The sequence below is a fragment of the Manis javanica genome, chromosome 1, assembly GCF_040802235.1.
Source record: "Manis javanica isolate MJ-LG chromosome 1, MJ_LKY, whole genome shotgun sequence".
In the NCBI taxonomy this organism is placed as follows: Eukaryota; Metazoa; Chordata; class Mammalia; order Pholidota; family Manidae; genus Manis; species Manis javanica.
In genome coordinates, this window is record NC_133156.1 from 134,025,421 (window position 1) to 134,049,571 (window position 24,151).

The window sequence follows — 24,151 nt, forward strand, 5'->3', positions numbered from 1 at the left end:
TATGTACACTTACTTTGGTGAGCACTTAGACATGTATATAATTAGCAAATCACTATGCTGTATGTCTGAAACCAATATAATATTGTATATCAATTATAGTCTGATTAAAAACACGCATCTTCTAATGTTTCCTCTAAATCCTTATTTAAAAATGTTAATCATAACATAGCCAAAACTAGTCTGTGATCTACTAAGACATCATTTTCAGGTGCAAAAATAACCTTTAATAGAATTTTTTTCTTTTTCATGATTCACCAATTATAATACACAAGGTTCTATACTAACAACTCCATCTTACTCAAAATTACTTCATGAGTGTATTCATGATCTATCATCAGTAATGACCAAGAATACTAGTAATGAATTAACTCACAAGGTTTCTTGTAGGATACATGCTTTTTTTCTGTGTCCAATAGAAATAACTCTTCATGTCCTCTGTATGTTACCTAAGCTTTGGTGTATGTTAATATATTTATATTACTAATATTTATTGTGTGCCTACTATGTGCCTGGTATTGTCCTAGCTCTAAGTGTCCCACAGGGAAGGAAAAAAAACAAAGACAAAAACTCCATTTTCAGAAATATACAATGTACTTAAGGGAACACAAAACAAACAGATTTAATAAGTGAAATATGTACTGTGTTGAATAGCAAACGAGGGCTAAGAAGAAAATGTTGAAGTAGTGAAAAGGCACAGGAAATTCTGGGAGGGATAGGTGCAGTATGCAGGATAGTGGTCTCCCAGTTACATCCATGGCCTAATCTCTGGGACTAGTGATTATGTTATGCACATGGCAAAGGGGAATTAAAGTTGCAGATGGAATTAGAGTTAATAATTACTTGCGGATAAGCTGAGGAGATTTGCCTATATTGTCTGTGTGGTTTCGATTTAATTACATGTGTCCTTAAAAAGTATAAGAGGAAGGCAGGCAAGTCAGAGTCTGAGATAGATTTGAAATGCTGCGCTGTTACCTTTGAAGGTGGAGGCAGAGAGGCAGGGCCAGAGTTCAGGCATGTTCTGGAAGATCATAAGACTTTAGAAAGGATATCCTGCTAACACCTTGATTTTAGGTGCTCACCCATGTTGGCCTTCTGATTTCCATAATTATAAGATAATACATTTGTATTGTTTTTAGGCCACTAAGTTTGTGGTAACTTATTACAGAAGGAATAGGAGAGTAAATCAGAATTTTAATCGAGTTTTAGATAAAATGACCAGAAAAGTCCTATGAAGAAGAATTTGAGAAAAGCTATGCAGGAAGTGGAGTAGCTGCTGAATATACCTCAGGAAGTACATTTCTGGCAGAGGAAAGAGAGTGTGCAAAGTTCTAGTGGGTGAAGAAGAGAATCGTGGAAGATCCGATCAGACAGTTAAGTAGGAAGATTGATCCACTATGTGAGGACTTCACTCTCAATGACCTGGACAGTCTCTGAGGATTTCAGAATGACAGGGTAGTATGAGCTGGTTCCTGCTCTGACCTTACCATTATGGCTGATCTTTTGAGAACAGATTAATGGTCCAGGCCCTTTGAACCCTAATTCCCAAGGAGTGGAAGACAGAGCCATTCATCCATTGTTCCCCTATCTTTTTCTCTATTTGTCTATCTATTATCTATCTATCTATCTATCTATCTATCTATCTATCTATCTATCTATCTATCTAATTATCTACCTATCTATCATCTATTTCTATCATCTAATTTATCTATTATTATCATTTATCATTTATCTGAATAGTCTCATAATGATTTTTCCTGCTTTATTCAGATGTAATTGACATATAATATTTTGTAAGTTTAAGATATACAACATGTTGATTTGATAAACTTATATATTGCAAAATGATCACCACCACAGTGTAAGCTAATACCTCTATCATGTCACATGATTAGCATTTCTTTTCTGTGGTGATAATTTTTAAGACCTACTCTACTAGCAACTTTCAGGTATATACTACAGTAAGATTAACTATCATTACCATGGTATTATATGATGTGCATGATATAGTTATATGATCTAATGATGTGCATTTGATACTCAGAACTTACCTATTTTATAACTGGAAGTCTGTGCTTTTGACCAATAACTCCCTTATTCCCCACCCCACAGTCCTATATACCACCATTCTACTCTAAGTTCAGCAGTTTTAGATTCTGCCTAAAAGGGATATTATAGAGTATTTATCTTTCTATGTTTGAGTTATTTCACTTAGCATAATGCCCTCAAGGCACATCCATGTTGTTGCAGATGACAGGTTTCCTTCATTCTCATGACTGAATAATATTTCATTTGTATGTGTGTATGTGTGTATATATATATATTTATACAACATCTTTATCCAATCATCTGATGATGTTCACTTAATTTGTTTCCATATCTTCCTGGCTGTTGTGATGAATACAGCAATGAACATGGAGGTGCAAATACCTTTTTGAGATCTTATTTTCATTTTCTCTGCATATATACCCAAAAGAGTAATTGCTGGATGATATGGTACTTCTATTTTTAATTTTTTCAGGACCCTTCACACTGTTGTCCATAAATAGCTGCAGTCATTTACCAATAGTGCACAAGGGTTCCCTTTTCTCCACAACCTTGCGAACATTTGTTATCTCTTGTCTTTTTGATGAGAACCATTCTAACAAGTGTGAAATGATATCTCTTTGTGGTTTAATTTGCATTTCCTTGACGATTATTGATGCTGAACACCTTTTTATGTACCTATTGGCCATTTGTACAACTTCTGTGGAAAAATGTCAATTCAGTTCTTCTGCTCAATTTTCTTTTTTTTCTTTTTTTCTTTCCTTTTTTTTTTCTTATTGAAGGGTAGTTGACACACAGTATTACATTAGTTTCAGGTGTACAACACAGTGATTTAACATTTATATACATGATAATTCTAGGTACCAGCTATCACCATACCAAGTTGTTACAATATTTTGACTATATTCCTTATGCTATACATTACATCCCGGTTACTGATTTATTTTACAATTGGAAGTGTGTACTTTTTTTTTTTTGTGAGGGCATCTCTCATATTTATTGATCAAATAAATATGATGTTAACCACATCAAATAAATATGATTGTTAACCACAATAAAATTCTGTATAGGGGGGTCAATGCTCAATGCACAATCATTAATCCACCCCAAGCCTAATTTTTGTCAGTCTCCAATCTTCTGAAGCATAATGAACAAGTTCTTACATGGAGAACAGATTCTTACATAGTGAATAAGTTACATGGTGAACATTACAAGGGCAGTCATCACAGAGGCTTTTGGTTTTGATCATGCATTATGAACTATAAACAGTCAGTTCAAATATGAATATTCATTTGACTTTTATACTTGATTTATATGTGGATACATTTCTCTCTTTATTATTATTATTTTTAATAAAATGCTGAAGTGGTAGGTAGATACAAGATAAAGGTAGAAAACATAGTTTAGTGTTGTAAGAGAGCAAATGTAGATGATCAGGTGTGTGCCTGTAGACTATGTGTTAATCCAAGCTAGACAAGGGCAATAAAACATCCACGTATGCAGAAGATTTCTCTCAGAACAGGGGTGGGGGGGAGGTTCTAAGCCTCACCTCTGTTGATCCCCATTTTCTCACCTGATAGCCCCCCTGCGACTGTGCCTGTCTCAGCTTATTCCTCCCTTGAGGAATCTTACCCGTCTCTGGCTAACCAGTCATCTTCCGGGGCCATACAGGGAAATGTTAAGTTGGTAAGTGAGAGAGAAGCCTTATTGTTTGAAAAGGTTAGCTTTTTACTTCTTTGCATATTTTATGCCCTGTGGCTTCTATGCCCAGCATTTGTCTTGAGGTGTCTTTACCACTTAGAAGAATTGTGATAATCGGTAAATTCGATATGAGGCACAAATTCTACTTAAGGGTTATAATTAGGAAGGAAGAAGAAAAGTTATAGAAGTAGCAGGTGGAAGAAAACATGGGAAGATTGATTATTTCTTTGGCATACCTTCTTGTAGAGTAACTTCAGCATGTATAGGTTTTAAACTACTAATTAAATTGCACACACACATTAACATAATAGGAGTACAGTTATGTAACCAAATTATACCTGTAATTACCAGCCATCTCCAGTGAAACCAAGAAAACCAGTTATGCACCTTAGGCATTTGGAAAACTTATCTATAATATGGTGGATATTGTCCAACTGAACTTGAACAGTTTGAGAGAAATCAGACAAATTAAAACAACCCATTCCTGGAGACTGTTCACATCCCATATGTTCTTTTAACAGTAAATAGTACGTAGTTGTAAGATTTTTGGAGCGCTACAATTTGCACCGATCTCAGAGGAAATGCTTTCAGTTTCTTGCTGTTCAGTATAATGCTGGCTGTGGGTTTATCATATATGACCTTTATTATGTTGAGGTACTTGCCCTCTATTCCCATTTTGCTGAGAGTTTTTATCATGAATGGATGTTGAACTTTGTCAAATGCTTTTTCAGCATCTATGGAGATGATAATGTGGTTTTTGTCTTTCTTTTTGTTCATGTGGTGGATGATGTTGAGGACTTTCAAATGTTGTGCCATCCTTGCATCCCTGGGATGAATCCCACTTGGTCATGGTGTACCGATCCTTTTGATGTATTTTTGAATTTGGTTTGCTAATATTTTGTTGAGTATTTTTGCATCTACGTTCATCAGGGATATTGGTCTGTAGTTTTCTTTTTTGGTGGGGTCTTTGCCTGGTTTTGGTATTAGGGTGATGTTAGCTTCATAGAATGAGTTTGGGAGTATCCCCTCCTCTTCTATTTTTTGGAAAACTTTAAGGAGAATGGGTATTATGTCTTCCCTGTATGTCTGATAAAATTCCGAGGTAAATCCATCTGGCCCGGGGATTTTGTTCTTTGGTAGTTTTTTGATTACCGCTTCAATTTTGTTGCTGGTAATTGGTCTGTTTAGATTTTCTGTTTCTTTCTGGGTCAGTCTTGGAAGGTTGTATTTTTCTAGGAAGTTGTCCATTTCTCCTAGGTTTTCCACCTTGTTAGCATATAGGTTTTTATAGTATTCTCTAATAATTCTTTGTATTTCTGTGGGGTCCGTTGTGATTTTTCCTTTCTCGTTTCTGATACTGTTGATTTGTGTTGACTCTCTTTTCCTCTTAATAAGTCTGGCTAGAGGCTTGTCTATTTTGTTTGTTTTCTCGAAGAACCAGCTCTTGGTTTCATTGATTTTTGCTATTGTTTTATTCTTCTCAATTTTATTTATTTCTTTTCTGATCTTTATTATGTCCCTCCTTCTGCTGACCTTAGTCCTCATTTGTTCTTCTTTTTCCAATTTAGATAATTGTGACATTAGACCTTTCATTTGGGATTGTTCTTCCTTTTTGAAATATGCTTGGATTGCTATATACTTTCCTCTTAAGACTACTTTTGCTGTGTCCCGCAGAAGTTGGGGCTTAGTGTTGTTGTTATCATTTGTTTCCATATATTGCTGGATCTCCATTTTGATTTGGTCATTGATCCATTGATTATTTAAGAGTGTGTTGTTAAGCCTCCATGTGTTTGTGAGCCTTTTTGCTTTCTTTGTACAGTTTATTTCTAGTTTTATGCCTTTGTGGTCTGAAAAGTTGGTTGGTAGGATTTCAATCTTTTGGAATTTACTGAGACTATTTTTGTGGCCTTGTATGTGGTCTATTCTGGAGAATGTTCCATGTGCACTTGAGAAGAATGTGTATACTGTTGCTTTTGGATGTAGAGTTCTGTAGATGTCTATTAGGTCCATCTGTTCTAGTGTGTTGTTCAGTGCCTCTGTGTCCTTACTTATTTTCTGTCTGGTGGATCTGTCCTTTGGAGTGAGTGGTGTGTTGAAGTCTCCTAGAATGAATGCATTGCATTCTATTTCCTCCTTTAGTTCTGGTAATATTTGTTTCAGATCTGTTGGTGCTCCTGTATTGGGTGCATATATATTTATAATGGTTATATCCTCTTGTTGGACTGAGCCCTTTATCATTATGTAATGTCCTTCTCTGTCTTTTGTTACTTTCTTTATTTTGAAGTCTGTTTTGTCTGATACCAGAATTGCAACACCTGCTTTCTTCTCTTTGTTGTTTGCCTGAAATATCTTTTTCCATCTCTTGACTTTAAGTCTGTGCATGTCTTTGGGTTTGAGGTGAGTCTCTTGTAAGCAGCATATGGATGGATCTTGCTTTTTAATCCATTCTATTACTCTGTGTCTTTTGTTTGGTGCATTCAGTCCATTTACATTTAAGGTGATTTTTGAAAGGTATGAACTTAGTGACATTGCAGGCTTTACGTTTGTGGTTACCAAAGGTTCAAAGTTAGCTTCTCTACTATCTTACTGTCTAACTTAACTCACTTGTTGAGCTTTTATAAATGTGGTCTGATGACTCTTTATTTCTCTCCCTTCTTATTCCTCCTCCTCCCTTCTTCATATGTTGGGTGTTTTGTTCTGTGCTCTTTTTAGAAGTGCTCCCATCTAGAGCAGTCCCTGTAAGATGCCCTGAAGAGGTGGTTTGTGGGAGGCAAATTCCCTCAACTTTTTCTTGTCTGGGAATTGTTTAATCCCTCCTTCATATTTAAATGATATTCGTGCTGGATATAGTGTTCTTGGTTCGTGGCCCTTTTGTTTCATTGCATTAAGTATATCATACCATTCTCTTGTGGCCTGTAGGGCTTCTGTTGAGAAGTCTGATGATAGCCTGATGGGTTTTCCTTTGTAGGTAACCTTTTTTTTCTCTCTGGCTGCCTTTTATACTTTGTCCTTGTCTTTGATCTTTGCCATTTTAATTATTATGTGTCTTGGTGTTGCCCTCCTTGGATCCCTTGTCACGGGAGTTCTGTGTACCTCTTTGGTCTGAGAGGCCATTTGTTCCCCTAGTTTGGGCAAGTTTTCGGCAATTATTTCTTCAAAGACACTTTCTATCCCTTTTTCACTCTCTTCTTCTTCTGGTATTCCTATAATGCGTATATTGTTCCTTTTTGATTGGTCACTCAGCTCTCTTCGAATTCTTTCATTCCTGGAGATCCTTTTATCTCTCTCTGCATCTGCTTCTCTGCGTTCCGGTTCTCTGTTTTCTAGACCATTAATGGTCTCTTGCATCTCGTCCATTCTGTTTTGAAGTCCTTCCATAGCTTGTTTTTTTCTGTGTTCTCCAACTTTAGTTCTTGCATATTTCTCTGCAAGTCCATCAGCATGGTTATGACTTTTGTTTTGAATTCTTTTTCAGGAAGACTGGCTAAATCTATCTCCCCAGGTTCCTTCTCAGGGGAAGATGTAGCAGATGCCGAAGCTGTCTGGGTTAGTCTTGTCTGGATCATATTTTTTTGCCTTTTCATGTTGACAAGTGCTATTGACTGTCAGCTGGGAGGGCCAAACTTTTCACTTGCTACTGGCCTTTCTTTACTGGGACAACTGCGACCCCTAGTGGCTTGTGTTGGGTAATTGCATGTAGGCTGGGTCTTTGTGTCTTGCCCGGCCAAAGTGTAGGAATTTTCCTTTCTGCCTTTCTGTGGGCGTGTTTTGCTTTAGGCTGTTTCTCTGCTTTCACAGCACCTGGAGGGGTAATGGACTGGGGGGGGGCTGTTTCGCTGTTTACCTCCTTGAGGGATCTCAGAGCTGTTGCCCAGGAGGTTAGTGCAACCAGTTTCCCCTGTAATTTCCAGCCACTGGGCTGTGACCTGTGTTGTTTCCATCTAGCTGTTAAATCCCTGTCCCTTTAAGACTTTGAAAGATCACTGGCTTTTCTTTGTCACAGGGGCATCAGCTTCAGCACCCACTCAGAGGTCTTGCTGCCCTATTTCCCTAGTTTCCAGCCCTCCACGCATGCACTGTGTCTGCGCTCTGTTGCGGGTGGCTGGGGCTGGGTGTTTAGCAGTCCTGGGTTCCCTCTCCCTCCCTTCCTCTGGGAGCTGGGGGGAGGTGTGCTGGGGTCCTGCCGTCCTGGGCTTGTATCTTACCCCTTTCACCAGGCACTGGGCTCTCGCACATGTCAATGTAGTCAGGCTGTTGTCCTGTGTCTTCTGGTCTCTCTTTTAGGATTAGTTGTATTTGTTGTATTTTCAAAAATATATATGTTTTGGGTGGAGATTCCCACTGTCCTACTCACGCTGCCATGTTGGCTCTGCCTCTATCCTCCTTCTGCTCAATTTTAAATAAGACTTTTTTTGTTGTTGCTGTTAGAGAGTTGTATGAGTTCTTTCACATTTTGGATGTTAACCCCTTATCAGATATATGATTTACAGATGTTTTCTCCCATTCCATATGGTGCATTTTCATACTATTGCTTGTGTCTTTTTCTGTGCAGAAGACTTTTAGTTTGATGTAGTCCTACCTGATTTTCAAGATGCTTCCCCAGAAGGTTTATCTATCTTTGAAACCACTCTATTACTTCTTCTTTCTCCTTCTGTGGTCTTATTTCATACTTCCCCTCCCTGCAGCAGTATGCCGCAACCATACTGGCTCTTCTGCCGTGATTTGAAGCAGCGGTGCTCTCCTGAGATGTTCCTCCTGTATTCTTTCTAGATCTGCCTCCCTGATCTTTTTGAGATTGCAGCCCTAAAGACTTCGCTCAGAGATGACCTTTCTGATACCACCTTCAAAAGAACTTGATTTCAATTTCCTTGTAACCCTAATCACCATCTGAAAGTAGCCCAATTATTTAAGAAGTTTTTTATGGTCTCCTCGCCATTGCACATGAGCATATACCCATTAAATGTTCATTCATGAAAGAACCCTGCTTAGAGACTATATCGGTTATCATCCCCGATGGAAACAGATGAAACCCAGCTGGGCGCTGTGAGATTAGTTTAATACGGGGACTCTCCATGAAGGTGTGAGCAGCCTGTAAGGAAACCATAAGGGATGGGGCACAATCTGGAGAGAGAGTAATTACAGTTACCGCAGTAGGGCTGCGGGAATGATGGGGGACTGGAAATTCGTGCAGCTGTGTGGTGAAGACCGCAGCAGGAGGCAGTGTGGGAAGGGTGTTCAGCACTGAACAAAAGGAAGACTACACCATTACACCCTCAGACCTGACAACGTGCCTGAATGATAAGTGTATTTTAGTGCTTGAGCTGAGTCATGTGTCTGGCGTCACAATCCTGCAATTCAACCTTCAATTTCAGAAAGAAATAGCTCATGTAAAACTATACCCTGGATTATCATATGCAATATTTTATGATTTTTCACATGTAATATCACATTATTTTCATCTTAAAATATTATTGTCAGAGTATTTAATCCATTTTCACATGATAAACTGAGATCCACAAAGATAGGGGCTTGCCTACAACGTGAGAGTGACTGTGTCCCCTGGCTGACTAGCATCCTTTGATACATCATTTTAGGTTTAAAATCCACTCAACTGTATAATTCCATGAATATTGGCAGAAGTAAAATCTATTTTTCTTCTTCTTGTTTTTATTCTGCTTATCTTGATTATATATGTTGGAAAGTTCATCAGTAGAAGACACTCAAATCATATCAAGAATCAATGTACATTTGCCTATCCGCTCTTTTTTCTTCTCCAAATGTAGGATTTATTTCAGAATTATATTAAATTAATTAAAGTGTGTGATATCACTGCTGTGAAGTATTTTTACTCTTCTATGAAATGCACAGTGTCTTTTCAGACTTCAGCTCTCATCATCGTAAGCTGTTGCAGTATCTTTAAATACAAATGCTGAAATGTGAAAATGGACACATGAACTTAAGTCTAAGAGCTGAAATAACAGAATATCACATTTCTTCTGCTGGTTGCATTCTACCATGGAAACACTGAGGCCAGTCCTCTGCAAGGTTCTTCCTTGCTGACGATCACCCAATCTTTTTCTGTGTTTGGATTTAAATGTTGGGCAGTTAGTAAACAATGGGCGACTGTAAGAATAACTTTGTGAAAAGGAGATTTTATTCCCCTCAAGGAATTTTTCAACAGACTACAATGTTTAGAGATTCTTTTCTCACATGGAACTATGTGGTCGGCTTCTTTCTCCATAGTGAACTCTTTAAAAAGTTCTACAGATTCCCATTTAATTTCTTTGGTATAGTGGTTCCAAAGTGGAAGTGGTGGTAGGAAAGGGGAAACACAGCATGGCCCTCAGTGGAGATTTTCTACATATATGACACTTTCCTTTCTCTGAAGTCTAACACGTGTCTTCCAATTGAGCAGCATTCTATTAAAAAGGGCTAGAAAGAGCAGATAGGTTGCCTGTCCCATGCAGGAGGGCAGGGCAGTTTGCGATCTTGATGACCATTGTAATAAATCAACAGACAAAAAAATCTAGTCTTAAATAAGCGTGATGATGATTATTGGTTCTCTTTCTCATAGCATAGTAATGTTTATGTATACATAAACATTATGTATCTATTTATATATAACATGAAGTAAAAAATTTATATATAGCTTACATTATAAATTTTCATGTCAAAAATGAATTGAGTAAAGTAAAAATTATATATATATATGTATGTATGTATACATATATACATGTAGGAATATAAAGATTTCATATTGGGAATAAACTGAGTAAAGAGAGATCTGGTCAACCGCAGAACAATATAGCGTGCATATGAATTAAAACCAGGCATTTATCTAGAAAATCTAAGCATTCTAAGGCAGTAGGACTAGGCTGCTGAAGTGCAGAGAAGTATCTCAGTTAAGAGACTTGAAAATGAAACATCAGGTATCTGAGCTGAAGAGAGGAAAATCAAATTTAAAAAAAAAAGAGTGCCAGAACCAATATATAAACAAAGCAGTAGTAGAAGAAAATAGAGGTTGCCTTTTTTGCAAATATTTCCTGCCAAGGGTCAGGATTAGATTGTAGTTAAGGCCTGAATGAGAAACAAAACAGCATTTGGTAAGTCGATAGCGGCAAGTACAGTTAAAAGGAGGTTGTATATTCAGTTTGTGTTTTGGATGCTATACTATGTGTTGACAGTTGATATTATGTTTGTTATTCATATATGCTACATTTTTTAAGAAACAACACAATCAAAGACAGTTGGGTTTAAGACAGATGCTATGCAATCTCTCCCTAAAACCATTGGCTATAGATTGGAATTAGGTATAAAATTTATTTATAATTTTACTTGCAAAACTCCAGAAGGTTTCAGTTATTTCACTATGAATCAATATAAAAATAAATTAGTTCTACACTTATACATAAAGGCAGAAAATGAGTAGATACCTAAATGTGCATATATACTATGTGGTTCATGATTATAAATTTAAATAACTAATAGATTCATTCATTCAGCCAGCCATTCAACTAGTCAGTTGGTCAACCCATTCTTGTTTAGTTCATCTAAATGGCAGACACTAACCTGGATGTGGAAGGAACTTGGTGTCAAAAAGACAAGGTTCCTAAAATGGCAAAGCATAATGAAATCTAAGTGAAAAGTCTGTGGCTAAAAAAAAGGAAAGCTGAAAGATAAAATAACATGTATTTCATATATTTAAGAAAGTAAAGTAACAAATGTATCCTAGACAAAAAAGATAAGAAAGAAGAAAATGACTTTCTTTAGAAATCTCATGCTCAGTGTAAACAATTAAATTTTTAGGTATATATGTATTTATCTATATTGTTTAGTAATGTCATTGTCTTTTAAAGAGGATCATTCTGTATAAATCATGGCTGACATGGTTAACTTACTGAATAAGAGCTGATACATTGTTCTTTAACCACATTCCATTAAGCTGTACAACATTTTGTTTTATGATTGTTACCATAATCTATTTAATTATATTGTAACAACTGCACATTTTGGGTCTGTCATTTTTTAAAAGATACATAATTTTTGTTAGCATAACTTTGCTAGTGAATCTAGATATGAACATTTTCTTCTTGCAGAGTATTTTGGAAAACACAACATTTGTGATATTTATCTTTTTTTTCTACTTAAGGTGTCATTAGAACAGCTTTGCCAAACATGGACAGGGAAGTCAAAGAACAATACCAAGTCCTCATCCAAGCCAAGGATATGGGCGGACAACTGGGAGGGTTAGCCGGAACGACAATAGTCAACATCACCCTCACTGACGTCAATGACAATCCACCTCGATTTCCCAAAAGTATGTCCTTTCCTGTTAAGTCTAAATTAGTGCAGCTTTTGAAAAAAAAAATCTTACATTTATTGAATGTTATATGAGCTGTAATAATTTTCAGACATTTGGTCTTTGGGAAGCTAATGCTAATGGATAAAATTAAATGACTTCAGAATTTCAATTTTCCATTAGAATCTTACACTGTATGACTTCACAAAAAATAATATAAATGAGTCAATAATTGAAAAATGAGTCATATGCTATCAATTCCTATTAAAGAAAAATATCCAAAAGAAGTTGGGATTTTGCTCTAATTTCTTACTAATTGAAAAAGTAATACAAATATGAAAACTCCAATATAGTTTCACTTGTATTTATGACATATATGCCAACATATTATTTGCTGTATCAATAATTAGCATAAGAATTATTTACCTTCTCTTTAATGATTATATGTTGAATTATTTCATATATTTCTCTGATGACATTACAGTGATGCTACTTAAATTACTTTATTTTATTTTATTTCAGTTTTGCAATAGGTGAAAATTGCTGCAGTTTCTATGATAATGGAATGATTCACACCTGTATCTTCTCTGTAACTCTGTGTTTCTTATTGAAAATGAATACTTCTCACTTGTGTTACATCTAGTTTTCTTTCACAGCATTACATTTAACACCAATCAGTTTCTGTTTGATTTCTGGTACATTTTCAAGGCTTAGTAATCCAGAAACTGAATGATTTTATCACTGGCTGTATAAGGAACCTGATTAAGCCTCTATCTTCTCATTTGTGTGAACAGTTTAAAAAACAAACCAAATGATTTTCCTTTTCTGATTCTAGAAGGAGAGTTTTAGTTAATCTACTAAAATATATAACACTGAGAATATTTAAATGGACATTTTATTCCTTTAGCTGTGTGTTTTTTCATATTTTACTACTTTGTCATTTTCTCTTAAAATCATCAACCTAGATATTCTTAAGGAAATATTTTTACTTAGTGATCAGAAAGTCCAATGGCCAAATGTTATGAGAGGCAATTAGTAATCATCATACTTCAGCAAATGAAATTTATGTGACAAATGGCTAGCAAACGTTGTTATGTTTAATAACACAGAGTACCAGAGGATCACTTCCCTTACTTTACTATCAAATGAAACAGAAAAAAATAATTAAAAAGGAAAAATAAACAGCGCATTTGATTTTTTAGCATATGGCATTAATAAAGAATATGGCCCCAAATCTGATAGCTTTTTTTTTTACTCTGAAGTTCTCATTCCTTCTAATTTAACATAACATTGAAACATAAAGGTATTCTTTTCTTTTCCCTGCCACTCTAAAACCATGCTTCTTAGAACACATTGGCAAAAAAGTGACATGACACATGTTGGATTGTCACCGTTCATCAACAGAAAACTGGAAGGTCAGAAGAAAAATGTAGAGAGGAGCCCCATGATCAAATCATTTTATGCTTGTAATGCATGCATATTTGAACTATAGTCTGGAACTATAACAACTGGGAGATATTTTTGAATCATAAGAAAGAAGAAATTTTTCACATTTTGCATGAGTTAAAAGAGAAATAGAAATAATACCTGGCATGTTAAAAGATACTCTACCTGCTCTCACATAGAGGCAAAATATTTTCTTTGCAAAAGAAATAACGTTTCTTATAATTAATATAGAAACTTCTCCATCTACTATAATCAAGAATATCTGTACAGAATCTTGAAATTTTACATGCTGTCAAAGTAAATTTTACTTACTCTGTTGTCATTTTGATATACATCCTTTAGAGGAAAAGACAGAATGCATTTGTAAACAGAAAGTCACTTCTTTAGAAGTCAGTGATCTTTTATGCAGAAATATTTCTCATGTGCAGCAATTAAGCTGCAACTGTGGCACATTACAAATTCAAATAATAGCCTTTTGAATGTGAAAGTCAAGAAAACATATATTCCATATATAGATAACTTAAAAGCAAATTCCCTGCAGCTAGCTATACAGTCGTTCATGCCTATTAAGCAATTATTCTGGAAAAAAACTTCTTCCTTCAGTTGAGCTTCATAAGCTACAAGTTTAGTTGCTTAAAAATGAACAAGATAATTTCTTAAAATTTATTAATCATAATTTGTTTGGGCTTTATGGGTGTACATCGGCATATGTGACATTGTTAACTACACATTTCCATCCATTTTCTGCTCCAAGTCTGTTAGAGATGGAAAGGAAACTTGAATGTCATAGGTATTTGCATCATGCATGTATAAACTGATGCTGTTTTATTGTTGCAAAATAGATGGCTCCTGACATATCAGAACTTCCTGCCAATTTAATATGATGATGCTAGCAATGATTAATTAGTATGTGTCATGTACTGTGCAAAATGATTTGCATGTATATTCCAGTTTGCTATTCTAATGACTTTATAGTATTTACTCAATTTTTGAAATATAATAGCAATGTTATATTATTGATACAAGTTAATAAGACATTTTTAGAACTTAAAAACATGTGCAAGGTTGTGCTGGCAAGAGATGAGAAAAACAAAACCACATTTTAGATAGTGACTTCAAAATTCTTTTTATCAACTCTCCCTTTCAGAGGCCATTTGTCTTGGATGCCTATTTTTGGCCCAAAATGTCTTACATATAACCCAGAAAACTGTCCACAAACAAAAGCATTAATGCCATTTCAGAAATATAAATAATACCTGGCATGTTAAAAGATACTCTATCTTCTCTCACATAGACGCAGTATATTTTCTTGGCAAAAGAAATAACTTTCCTTATAGTTAATATAAAAACTTCTCCATCTACTATAATCAAGGATATCTGTACAGAATCTTGATCTCTTAAAATAAGCTACAGAAAAATGCTGATGATTTTCATTACTTGAAATTTAAATGATAAAGCCGTTGAATAAAGTGATCTAACTTATACATTATCAGATCAAATCAGTGAAGTGATATGGTTCATTCACATTGGACAAAATATTCATACTTCTCCCACATGGTTTCTTTTTTTCTGTGTAATAATATAATGAATATGAAAACAATTTAAATGAAATAATGCTTTCCAATAGAAGGTTAGATAAAAAGAGAGATATGATTTATAGGAAATCTTTATAAAGAAGTATTGTTTCTTTTCCAGTATCATAAGACAGGAAGAGACCTATTAGTATGATAAATGAGTTCAAATGCAGAAAAGAGGACATTAATAATTGTTTCAAGAAAATGTCTTAGTGATAAATAAAGTAGTTATTTAAAGTAACTCTATTTTCAACCAAATACCTGCCAAACATATTTATATTGATTGTTGCTAGCTGTAGGAATCTTGATTCAGTTAATAGTCAATAATACATTATTTTCACAATGTTATGCAATATAAAACATGTAGTTATATCCATATTATACAGTTAGTCAATTTAACAAATATGACACTGGAAAATTTAGACTTCACCCAAGAAAAATTATTATCCTGAAAATACCAAATAATCTCAATAAAATTAAAGCATTAAATGCATTAGTAGAAATGCCTACTGTACAAATACAGATATTTTTTCTTCTTGTTGACATAAGTGATCAGATAAAGATTACAGATATATGCATAAAAATATATATATGTATCTAAATATTCTTTCTTCTATTCTACATTCATGATATAGAAGGAGTGCAGGGTGCCCAGGTTGATTATTATTGAATTATCAAATAAACAAATTTTGATAGCTATATAAATTTAATGTGTTTAATTAAAATGTATTTTGTCTTTTTAACCTGCCATAACTTTTTTGGCATCGAGGTTAAAACTAGCTCTTTTATTGTTTTGAATTTTTTAATATACAGTTGCTAATTTTTAAAACAATATTCATTGCAGTTTTAGTATATAAAGATTTTCATTAGAATCAACATAAACCCAATAATACCCAGATGGGGCCACAAAGTCTTTCTCTCTTAACTTATAATCTTTATACTTGTAAAATGGTAAGCTGTAGACCAAACTTTTTTTGGTACAACTATTCAATAAATCATTTCTAATAAAGAACTGAAGGATAATTGAATTTTGACAATTACTCATATCCAGACATAGAAAATGTACCCTCACATTCTCCCAGGTGTCCAAGTTTGATTGTCATAAGGATGACTGAGAGCAACCACTAAAGATTCAGGTTTCAGGACTGAAATTTATTTATACAAACTGCATACAATTTGAGAGCATACATGCGTACAATCTGAGAGTTCACAACTTTGTATAGATTTTTCTATATCTAAATTTTTATAGAACTGTACACGAATACCACACATTTTTTCAGAGTCATTAAATATCATCTAGTTCTTTGAATGCAGAGAGGCCTTTGAAAAATATTTCTTGTCCGTTGAGTGCAGAGAAGGCACTCTTACTCCCCAGGATATGCCTGAATATGTAAATCTGGTGAGAATCACTTCTTTTCACAATTTTTCTCTGTTATGGTTAAGAGGTGAAATATACAGAATTCTCACATCCCATTTTACCTGGAGACACTGGCTACAGGCTTCCTACCTGCAGATAAAGTGCAAATAACTGATAACAACTCTCAGCATGTTCCTAAATGATGTCTCTGAGGGTGAAGCAAAGGCAAGATTGTGTTCTTTTCACAATCTCCAGTATGTTATCTTAGGTGAAGGAATGAAAAAGCAAAATGGTGGCAATTACTCTGAAAGAAATACCAGAAACAGCATGGCTGAAATGATATGTGTTATGTGAAATCCACTAGCATTTTAATAAGGGTAACTAGATCATCTTCATTCACATATTTGAGGTTAGGAAGATAGTGTGGGTCAACCTGGTTTGCAAAATTAACAGTATATAACATTATTTAATATAGAACTTTGAACTACAAATGCAAGTTAAGGCTTTCTTTAATTGGAATCAGGTGAAGGTTTTAAATAATAATACAAAAAATTGATGATATACTAATATGTGGACATAATTCACTCATATTTACTTATAATTACTCAAGTTTGGTCCTGGTGCTGGTGCTAATTGGCATCAACCTCTAATATACATTATACTTTCTACATTTCAATTTTTATTACTATGAAGTAATTTCAAATACATAACACTTTTCTAGCATTGTCTGACAACTTTGCCTAACTTAGGGCTTTAGCGTGTTTCTTTCCCAGATACCTCCAGATTAGGGAGAAAACGTAATTTTCAGAAGTAATGTTTATATGTTATTCATACTTTAACCGAGACTATGTAAATAGGATATATTACTATATGACCTTTTAAATCAAAACTCCTGAAGATATGAATAAGACAAAAAATAAATAGTCCTTTGATATTGTATGTATTTGTGATATATGACCATATGACTGTATATTTTATACATATTTATATATTTAAATATTTTATATATGTATGTGTGCATATATACATTTATATCTATGTAAATATATAGGATATATATATGTATATATATGACGATATTTATATATTTATATATCCTCACTTGGAAATTTTTTTAATAACATTAAGGAAAAAATTATTTATCTAAGAGTTTGAAAATATCACACAAAAAGCTGACATTCAGGTGTTATCTGGGTCTCAAAGTTTGTAGCCCTGATGATAGAAATACAGTGATTACAAATGTGATTACATTTTATGATTCCATTTCTGTTATTGAAAAACAAGCCAAGACATATTGTAAAGCTAGCTTTTTACTAAATGGAATAAGCACTTTTGGTTTAATTCCCAAAGGGATCTTTTGTCTACTTCACTAAAAACCAACAAGAGATGCCTATTTCCTGAAGACAAGGCAGGCAAATGGTAACCTGTCTTGTTTACTAGTAGTTTTCCCAATGGGTCTCAAGTTGTGTTTGCCTTAAGAATCTCTTCAGATCCTGTATCTCAGCAATGGAAGTTCTGACTTAATTGACGTAACTTAGACCCAGAAATCTGAATTTTAAGTAAGGGTTCTGTTGGATTCTGTTAGAATACATAGTCTGCAGGGCACAATTTGAAAATCACTCATCTACTATGCTGAAGTAGCAAGAGTTGATTCTCTGAGAAGGCATTTTCATTATTCATTAACTAGAAGTAATGAATTAATTATTTTGTATCTCATGAGAATTGTTTTTATCCATGCAAAATTCACTTTCTACAAGATATTTTTGGGTGGAGACAGAATATGAACATGTATTCATTTTTTAAACTAAGTGTTTTGAAAAGTTTTTTTTTCCTACAATTAAACATTCACACACACTCACACATCTTGCTTAGAGTTCTTCCAAGGAGCTTACACATGTCAGATACTGATGCTTTAAGGTTAACTCTGAACTGATGCTGTCTGAATGCAAGCTCAGTGAAAAACTTCATACTCCAGCTTCTCCAGTGAGAAGCGAATAGTGAGTTTCACTGGTAGTTGTAGGCAAACAAAAACAACATGATTTAAAAATGATATCTCATTGCATTATTGTCACATTATATCACTTTGTGCTTTGCCAGTGAAGGTACAAATCAATTTTTAAATGATGCTGAAACATTTTGATGACTTACTTGGTCCTTTTCCCCAGGTGACAAAGGGCGAAAGATTGAAGCCTCGTTGTGCCTGGGCCCCATTAGCCAACTGACAGAACTGAATTTGTGTAATGTAATCCTGCCAGAAGCACTGTATATTATTATTATAAGCACTCTATCATCTTTGCATCTTTAAGAAATTTGACTCTTAGTTTTAAATTATTTTTGTGAACCATATTAAATGAAGTTTAAAATTGAAGTGACAGATAGATGGTGGAGTGAGAGGACAGAGAGAGGCTTCCTCCTAAAACTGGATACAATTAGAAAATTTAATTGGCACAACTAATCCTGAGAGAGTAAAAGGAAAGAGGACGCGTCAGACTGCACACATCTGGAGAAAAGAGCAGAACTCAGTGAACAGGGTAAGGTACCAGAGCTGTGGTTCTGGGGGACCCGAGCCCCTCCCCCACCCCAGCTCACCAGCAGGAGGAAGAGAAACAGAGCAGGGAGGGAGTGGAAGGCTTGGGACTGCTGAATACCTAGCTATGGAGATCTGCACTGGGAGGACAAACCTACATTTCATGGTGCTTTCATAAGACTCGCATGACTACCAGGTTGGAAAGTTAATACAGGCAGAGTTCCTGGGGAGACTGGGACTTAAGCTGCTTGTGGAAAGCAGAGATCCATATCTGGCTGCATTGGGACAAAAACTTATACCTGTGTGCTCGGCCCACTGGCTCAGACAGTGGAGACAGGCACAGGAGCCAGGAGGCAGGGAACAGCTCTTTCCTACCCCCAGTACTGCTCTCCTGTGACCCCCGACATTGCTTCAGGGGCTCAGCAGCTCCAGAATAGAGCTTCTGGACACTAGAGGGCGCCATATACAAACATGTAATGCCAAAGGAACCTTGTCCAGAATAAAATTGTTAATATAACTCCCGAGAAAGATTTAAATGATATGGACCTTGTGACTCTTCTTGAAAGGGAATTCAAAATAAAAATAATCAACATCCTAATGGAGGTATGGAAAGACATCCAAGAACTCAGGAATGAATTCAGGTCGGAGATCCAATCGTTAAAGAACATGATGGAGGGTAGTAAAAGCAGGTTGGATACCGTGGAGGAGACAATAAATGAAATAGAAAATAGAGAAGAGGAATACAAAGAAGCTGAGGCACAGAGAGAAAAAAGGATCTCTAAAAATGAAAGAATATTGAGAGAACTGTGTGACCAACCAAGTGGAACAATATTCGCATTATAGGGCTACCAGAAGAAGAGAGAAAAATGGATATAAACTGTCTTTGAGGAGGCAGTTGCTGAAAACTTCCCCAATCTGGGGAAGGACATACTCTCTCAGGCCATGGAGATCCACAGATCCCCCTACAAAAGGGAACCAAGTAAGACAACATCAAGACACAAAGTAATTAAAATTGGAAAGATCAAGGATAAAGACAGACTGTTAAAAGCAGCCAGAGGCAGAAATAAGATCACATACAAAGGAAATCCCATCAGACTAACAACATACTTCTCAGCAGAAACCTTACAGGCCAGAAGGGAGTGGCATGATGTATTTAATGCCATGAAGCAGAAGGGCCTGGAACCAAGATTACTTTATCCAGCGAGATTATCATTTAATTTGAAGGAGGGATTAAATAATTTCCAGATAAGCAAAAGCTGAGAGAGTTTGCCTCCCACAAACCATCTCTGCAGTCTATTTTGGAGGCAATGCTATAGATGGAAGTGTTCCTAGGTTTGGATAGCTGTCACCAGAGGTAGAAAAATCTTGGTAGGGAGGGTAGAGCAGCTGATTGTGAGGCAAATTCAAAATTAAATTGACTATCCCCAAAGCCAATCAAGGGATAGAGAAAAAGTATAGAATCTGATACCTAATATATAAAGAATGAAGGAGAAAGAAAAAGGAGGAGAAATAGAAAAGAACCTTTAGATTGTGTTTGTAACAACATACTAAGTGAGTTAAGTTAGACTCTTAGGTAGTAAGGAAAGTAACCTGGAAACTTTGGTAACCACAAATCTAAAGCCTGAAATGACAATAAGGACATACCTACCGATAATCACCCTAAATGAAATGGACTGAATGCACCAATCAAAAGACACAGAGTCACTGAATGGATAAAAAAACAAGACCAATTTATATGCTGCTTACAAGAGACTCACCTCAAACCCAAAGACATGCACAGACTTAAAGTCAAGGGATGGAAAAAGATATTTCAGGCAAACAACAAAGAGAAGAAAGCAGGTGTTGCAATTCTGGTATCAGACAAGACAGACTTTAAAATAAAGAAAGTAACAAAAGACAAAGAAGGACATTACATAATGATAAAGGGCTCAGTCCAACAAGAGGACATAACCATTATAAATATATATGCACCCAATACAGGAGCACCAACATACCTGAAACAAATATTAACAGAACTAAAGGAGGAAATAGAATGCAATGCATTCATTCTAGGAGACTTCAACACACCACTCACTCCAAAGGACAGATCCACCAGACAGAAAATAAGTAAGGACACAGAGGCACTGAACAACACACTAGAACAGGTGGACCTAATAGACATCTACAGAACTCTACATCCAAAAGCAACAGGATACACATTCTTGTCAAGTGCACATGAAACATTCTCCAGAATAGACCACATACAAGGCCACAAAAATAGCCTCAGTAAATTACAAAAGATTGAAATCCTACCAACCAACTTTTCAGACCAAGGTATAAAACTAGAAATAAATTGTAACAAGAAAGCAAAAAGGCTCACAAACACATGAAGTCTTAACAATACGCTTCTAAATAGTCAGTGAATCAATGACCAAATTTAAATGGAGATTCAGTAATATATGGAAATAAATGACAACAACACAAAGCCCCAACTTCTGCGGGATGCAGCGAAAGCAGTCTTAAGAGGAAAGTATATAGCAATCCAGGCATATTTAAAGAAGGAAGAACAAACCCAAATGAATAGTCTAACATCACAGTTATCAAAATTGGAAAAAGAAGAACAAATGAGGCCTAAATTCAGAAGAAGGAGGGACATAATAAAGATCAGACAAGAAATAAATAAAATTGAGAAGAATAAAACAATATAAAAAATCAATGAAACCAAGATCTGGTTCTTTTAGAAAATAAGCAAAATAGATAAGCCTCTAGCCAGACTTATTAAGAGAAAAAGAGATTCAACACACATCAACAGAATCAGAAATGAGAAAGGAAACATCACAACGGTCCCAACAGAAATAAGAATTATTAGAGACTACTATGAAAACCTATATGCTAAGAAGCTGGAAAACCTAGAAGAAATGGACAACATCCTAGAAAAATACAACCTTCCAAGACTGAACAAGGAAAAACACAAAATCTAAACAAACCAATTACCAGAAAAGAAATTGAAGCGGTAATCAAAAAACTACCCAAGAAAAAAAACCCTGGGCCAGATGGATTTACCTCGGAATTTTATTAGACATATAGAGAAGATATAACACCCATTCTCCTTAAAGTTTTCCAAACAATAGAAGAGGAGGGAATACTCCCAAACTCATTCTATGAAGCCAACATCACCCTAATACCAAAACCAGGCAAAGACCCCACCAAAAAAGAAAATTACAGACCAATATCCCTGATGAACATAGATGCAAAAATACTCAATAAAATATTAGCAAACCGAATTCAAAAATACATCAAAAGGATCATACACCACGACCAAGTGGGATTCATCCCGGGGATGCAAGGATGGCACAACATTTGAAAGTCCTCAACATCATCCACCACATCAACAAAAAGAAAGACAAAATCCACATGATCATCTCCATAGATGCTGAAAAAGCATTCGACAAAATTCAACATCCATTTATGATAAAAACTCTCAGCAAAATGGGTATAGAGGGCAAGTTCCTCAACATAATAAAGGCCATATACGATAAACCCACAGCCAACATCATACTGAACAGCGAGAAGCTGAAAGCTTTTCCTTTAAGATCGGAAACAAGACAGGATGCCCACTCTCCCCACTGTTATTTACCATAGTACTGGAGGTCCTAGCCATGGCAATTAGACAAAACAAAGAAATACAAGGAATCCAGATTGGTAAAGAAGAAGTTAAACTGTCACTATTTGCAGATGACATGATATTGTACATAAAACACCCTAAACACTCCACTCCAAAACTACTAGAACTGATATTGGAATACAGCAAAGTTCCAGGATACAAAATTAACACACGAAAGTCTGGGGCTTTCCTATACACCAACAATGAGATAATAGAAAGAGAAATCAGGAAAACAATTCCATTCACTATTGCATCAAAAAGAATAATACCTAGGAATAAACCTAACCAAAGAAGTGAAAGACCTATGCCCTGAAAACTATTTGACACTCTTAAGAGAAGTTAAAGAGGACACTAACAAATGGAAACTCATCCCATGCTCTTGGCCAGGAAGAATTAATATCGTCAAAATGGCCATCCTGCCCAAAGCAATATACAGATTTGATGCAATCCCTATCAAATTACCAACAACATTCTTCAACAAACTGGAACAAATAGTTCAAAAATTCATATGGAAACACCAAAGACTCCAAAAAGCCAAAGTAATCCTGAGAAAGAAGAATAAAATGGCAGGTATCTCACTCCCCAACTTCAAGCTCTACTACAAAGACATAGTAATCAAGACAATTTGGTACTGGCGCAAGAACAGAGCCACAGACCAGTGGAATAGATTAGAGACTCCAGACATTAACCCAAACATATATGGTCAATTAATATTCGATAGAGGAGCCATGGACATACAATGGGGATATGACAGTCTCTTCAACAGATGGTGCTGGCAGAACTGGATAGCTACATGCAAGAGAATGAAACTGGATCACTTTGTAACCCCATACACAAAAGTAAATTCAAAATGGATCAAAGACCTGAATGTAAGTCATGAAACCATAAAACTCTTAGAAAAAAACATAGGCAAAAATCTCTTGTATGTAAACATTAGTGACTTCTTCATGAATATATCTCCCCAGGCAAGAAAAACAAAAGTAAAAATGAACAAGTGGAACTATATCAAGCTGAAAAACTTCTGTACAGCAAAAGACAGCATCAATAGAACAAAAAGCTACCCTACAGTATGAGAGAATATTTTCGGAAATGACAGATCCGATAAAGGCTTGACATCCAAAATACATAAAGAGGTCATGCACCTCAACAAACAAAAAGCAAAGAATCCAATTAAAAAATGGGCAGAGGAGCTGAACACGCAGTTCTCCAAAGAAGAAATTCAGATGGCCAACAGAGACATGAAAGATGCTCCACATTGCTAGTTATCAGAGAAATGCAAATTAAAACCACAATGAGATATCCCCTCACACCAGTTAGGATGGCCACCATTCAAAAGACAAACAACAACAAATGTTGGCAAGGTTGTGGAGAAAGGCGAACCCTCCTATACTGCTGGTGGGAATATAATTTAGTTCAACCATTGTGGAAAGCAATATGGAGGTTCCTCAAAATGCTCAAAATAGACTTACCATTTAACCCAGGAATTCCACTTCTAGGAATTTACCCTAAGGATGCAGCACTCTAGTTTGAAAAAGACAGATGCACCCCTATGTTTATTGCA

The 24,151-nt window shown here is 35.5% G+C and overlaps 1 protein-coding gene across 3 annotated transcripts in view; it reads left to right on the plus strand.

The window, feature by feature from the left end:
• Positions 1–24,151, plus strand: part of CDH12 (cadherin 12) — a 1,003,878-nt gene that overhangs the window by 908,819 nt on the left and 70,908 nt on the right. For all 3 annotated transcript variants that reach the window (XM_073237610.1, XM_073237601.1, XM_073237619.1), the window contains one exon: positions 11,894–12,061. In XM_073237610.1, the coding sequence (XP_073093711.1) occupies positions 11,894–12,061 (168 nt within the window). The remainder of the gene's footprint in view (positions 1–11,893; positions 12,062–24,151) is intronic.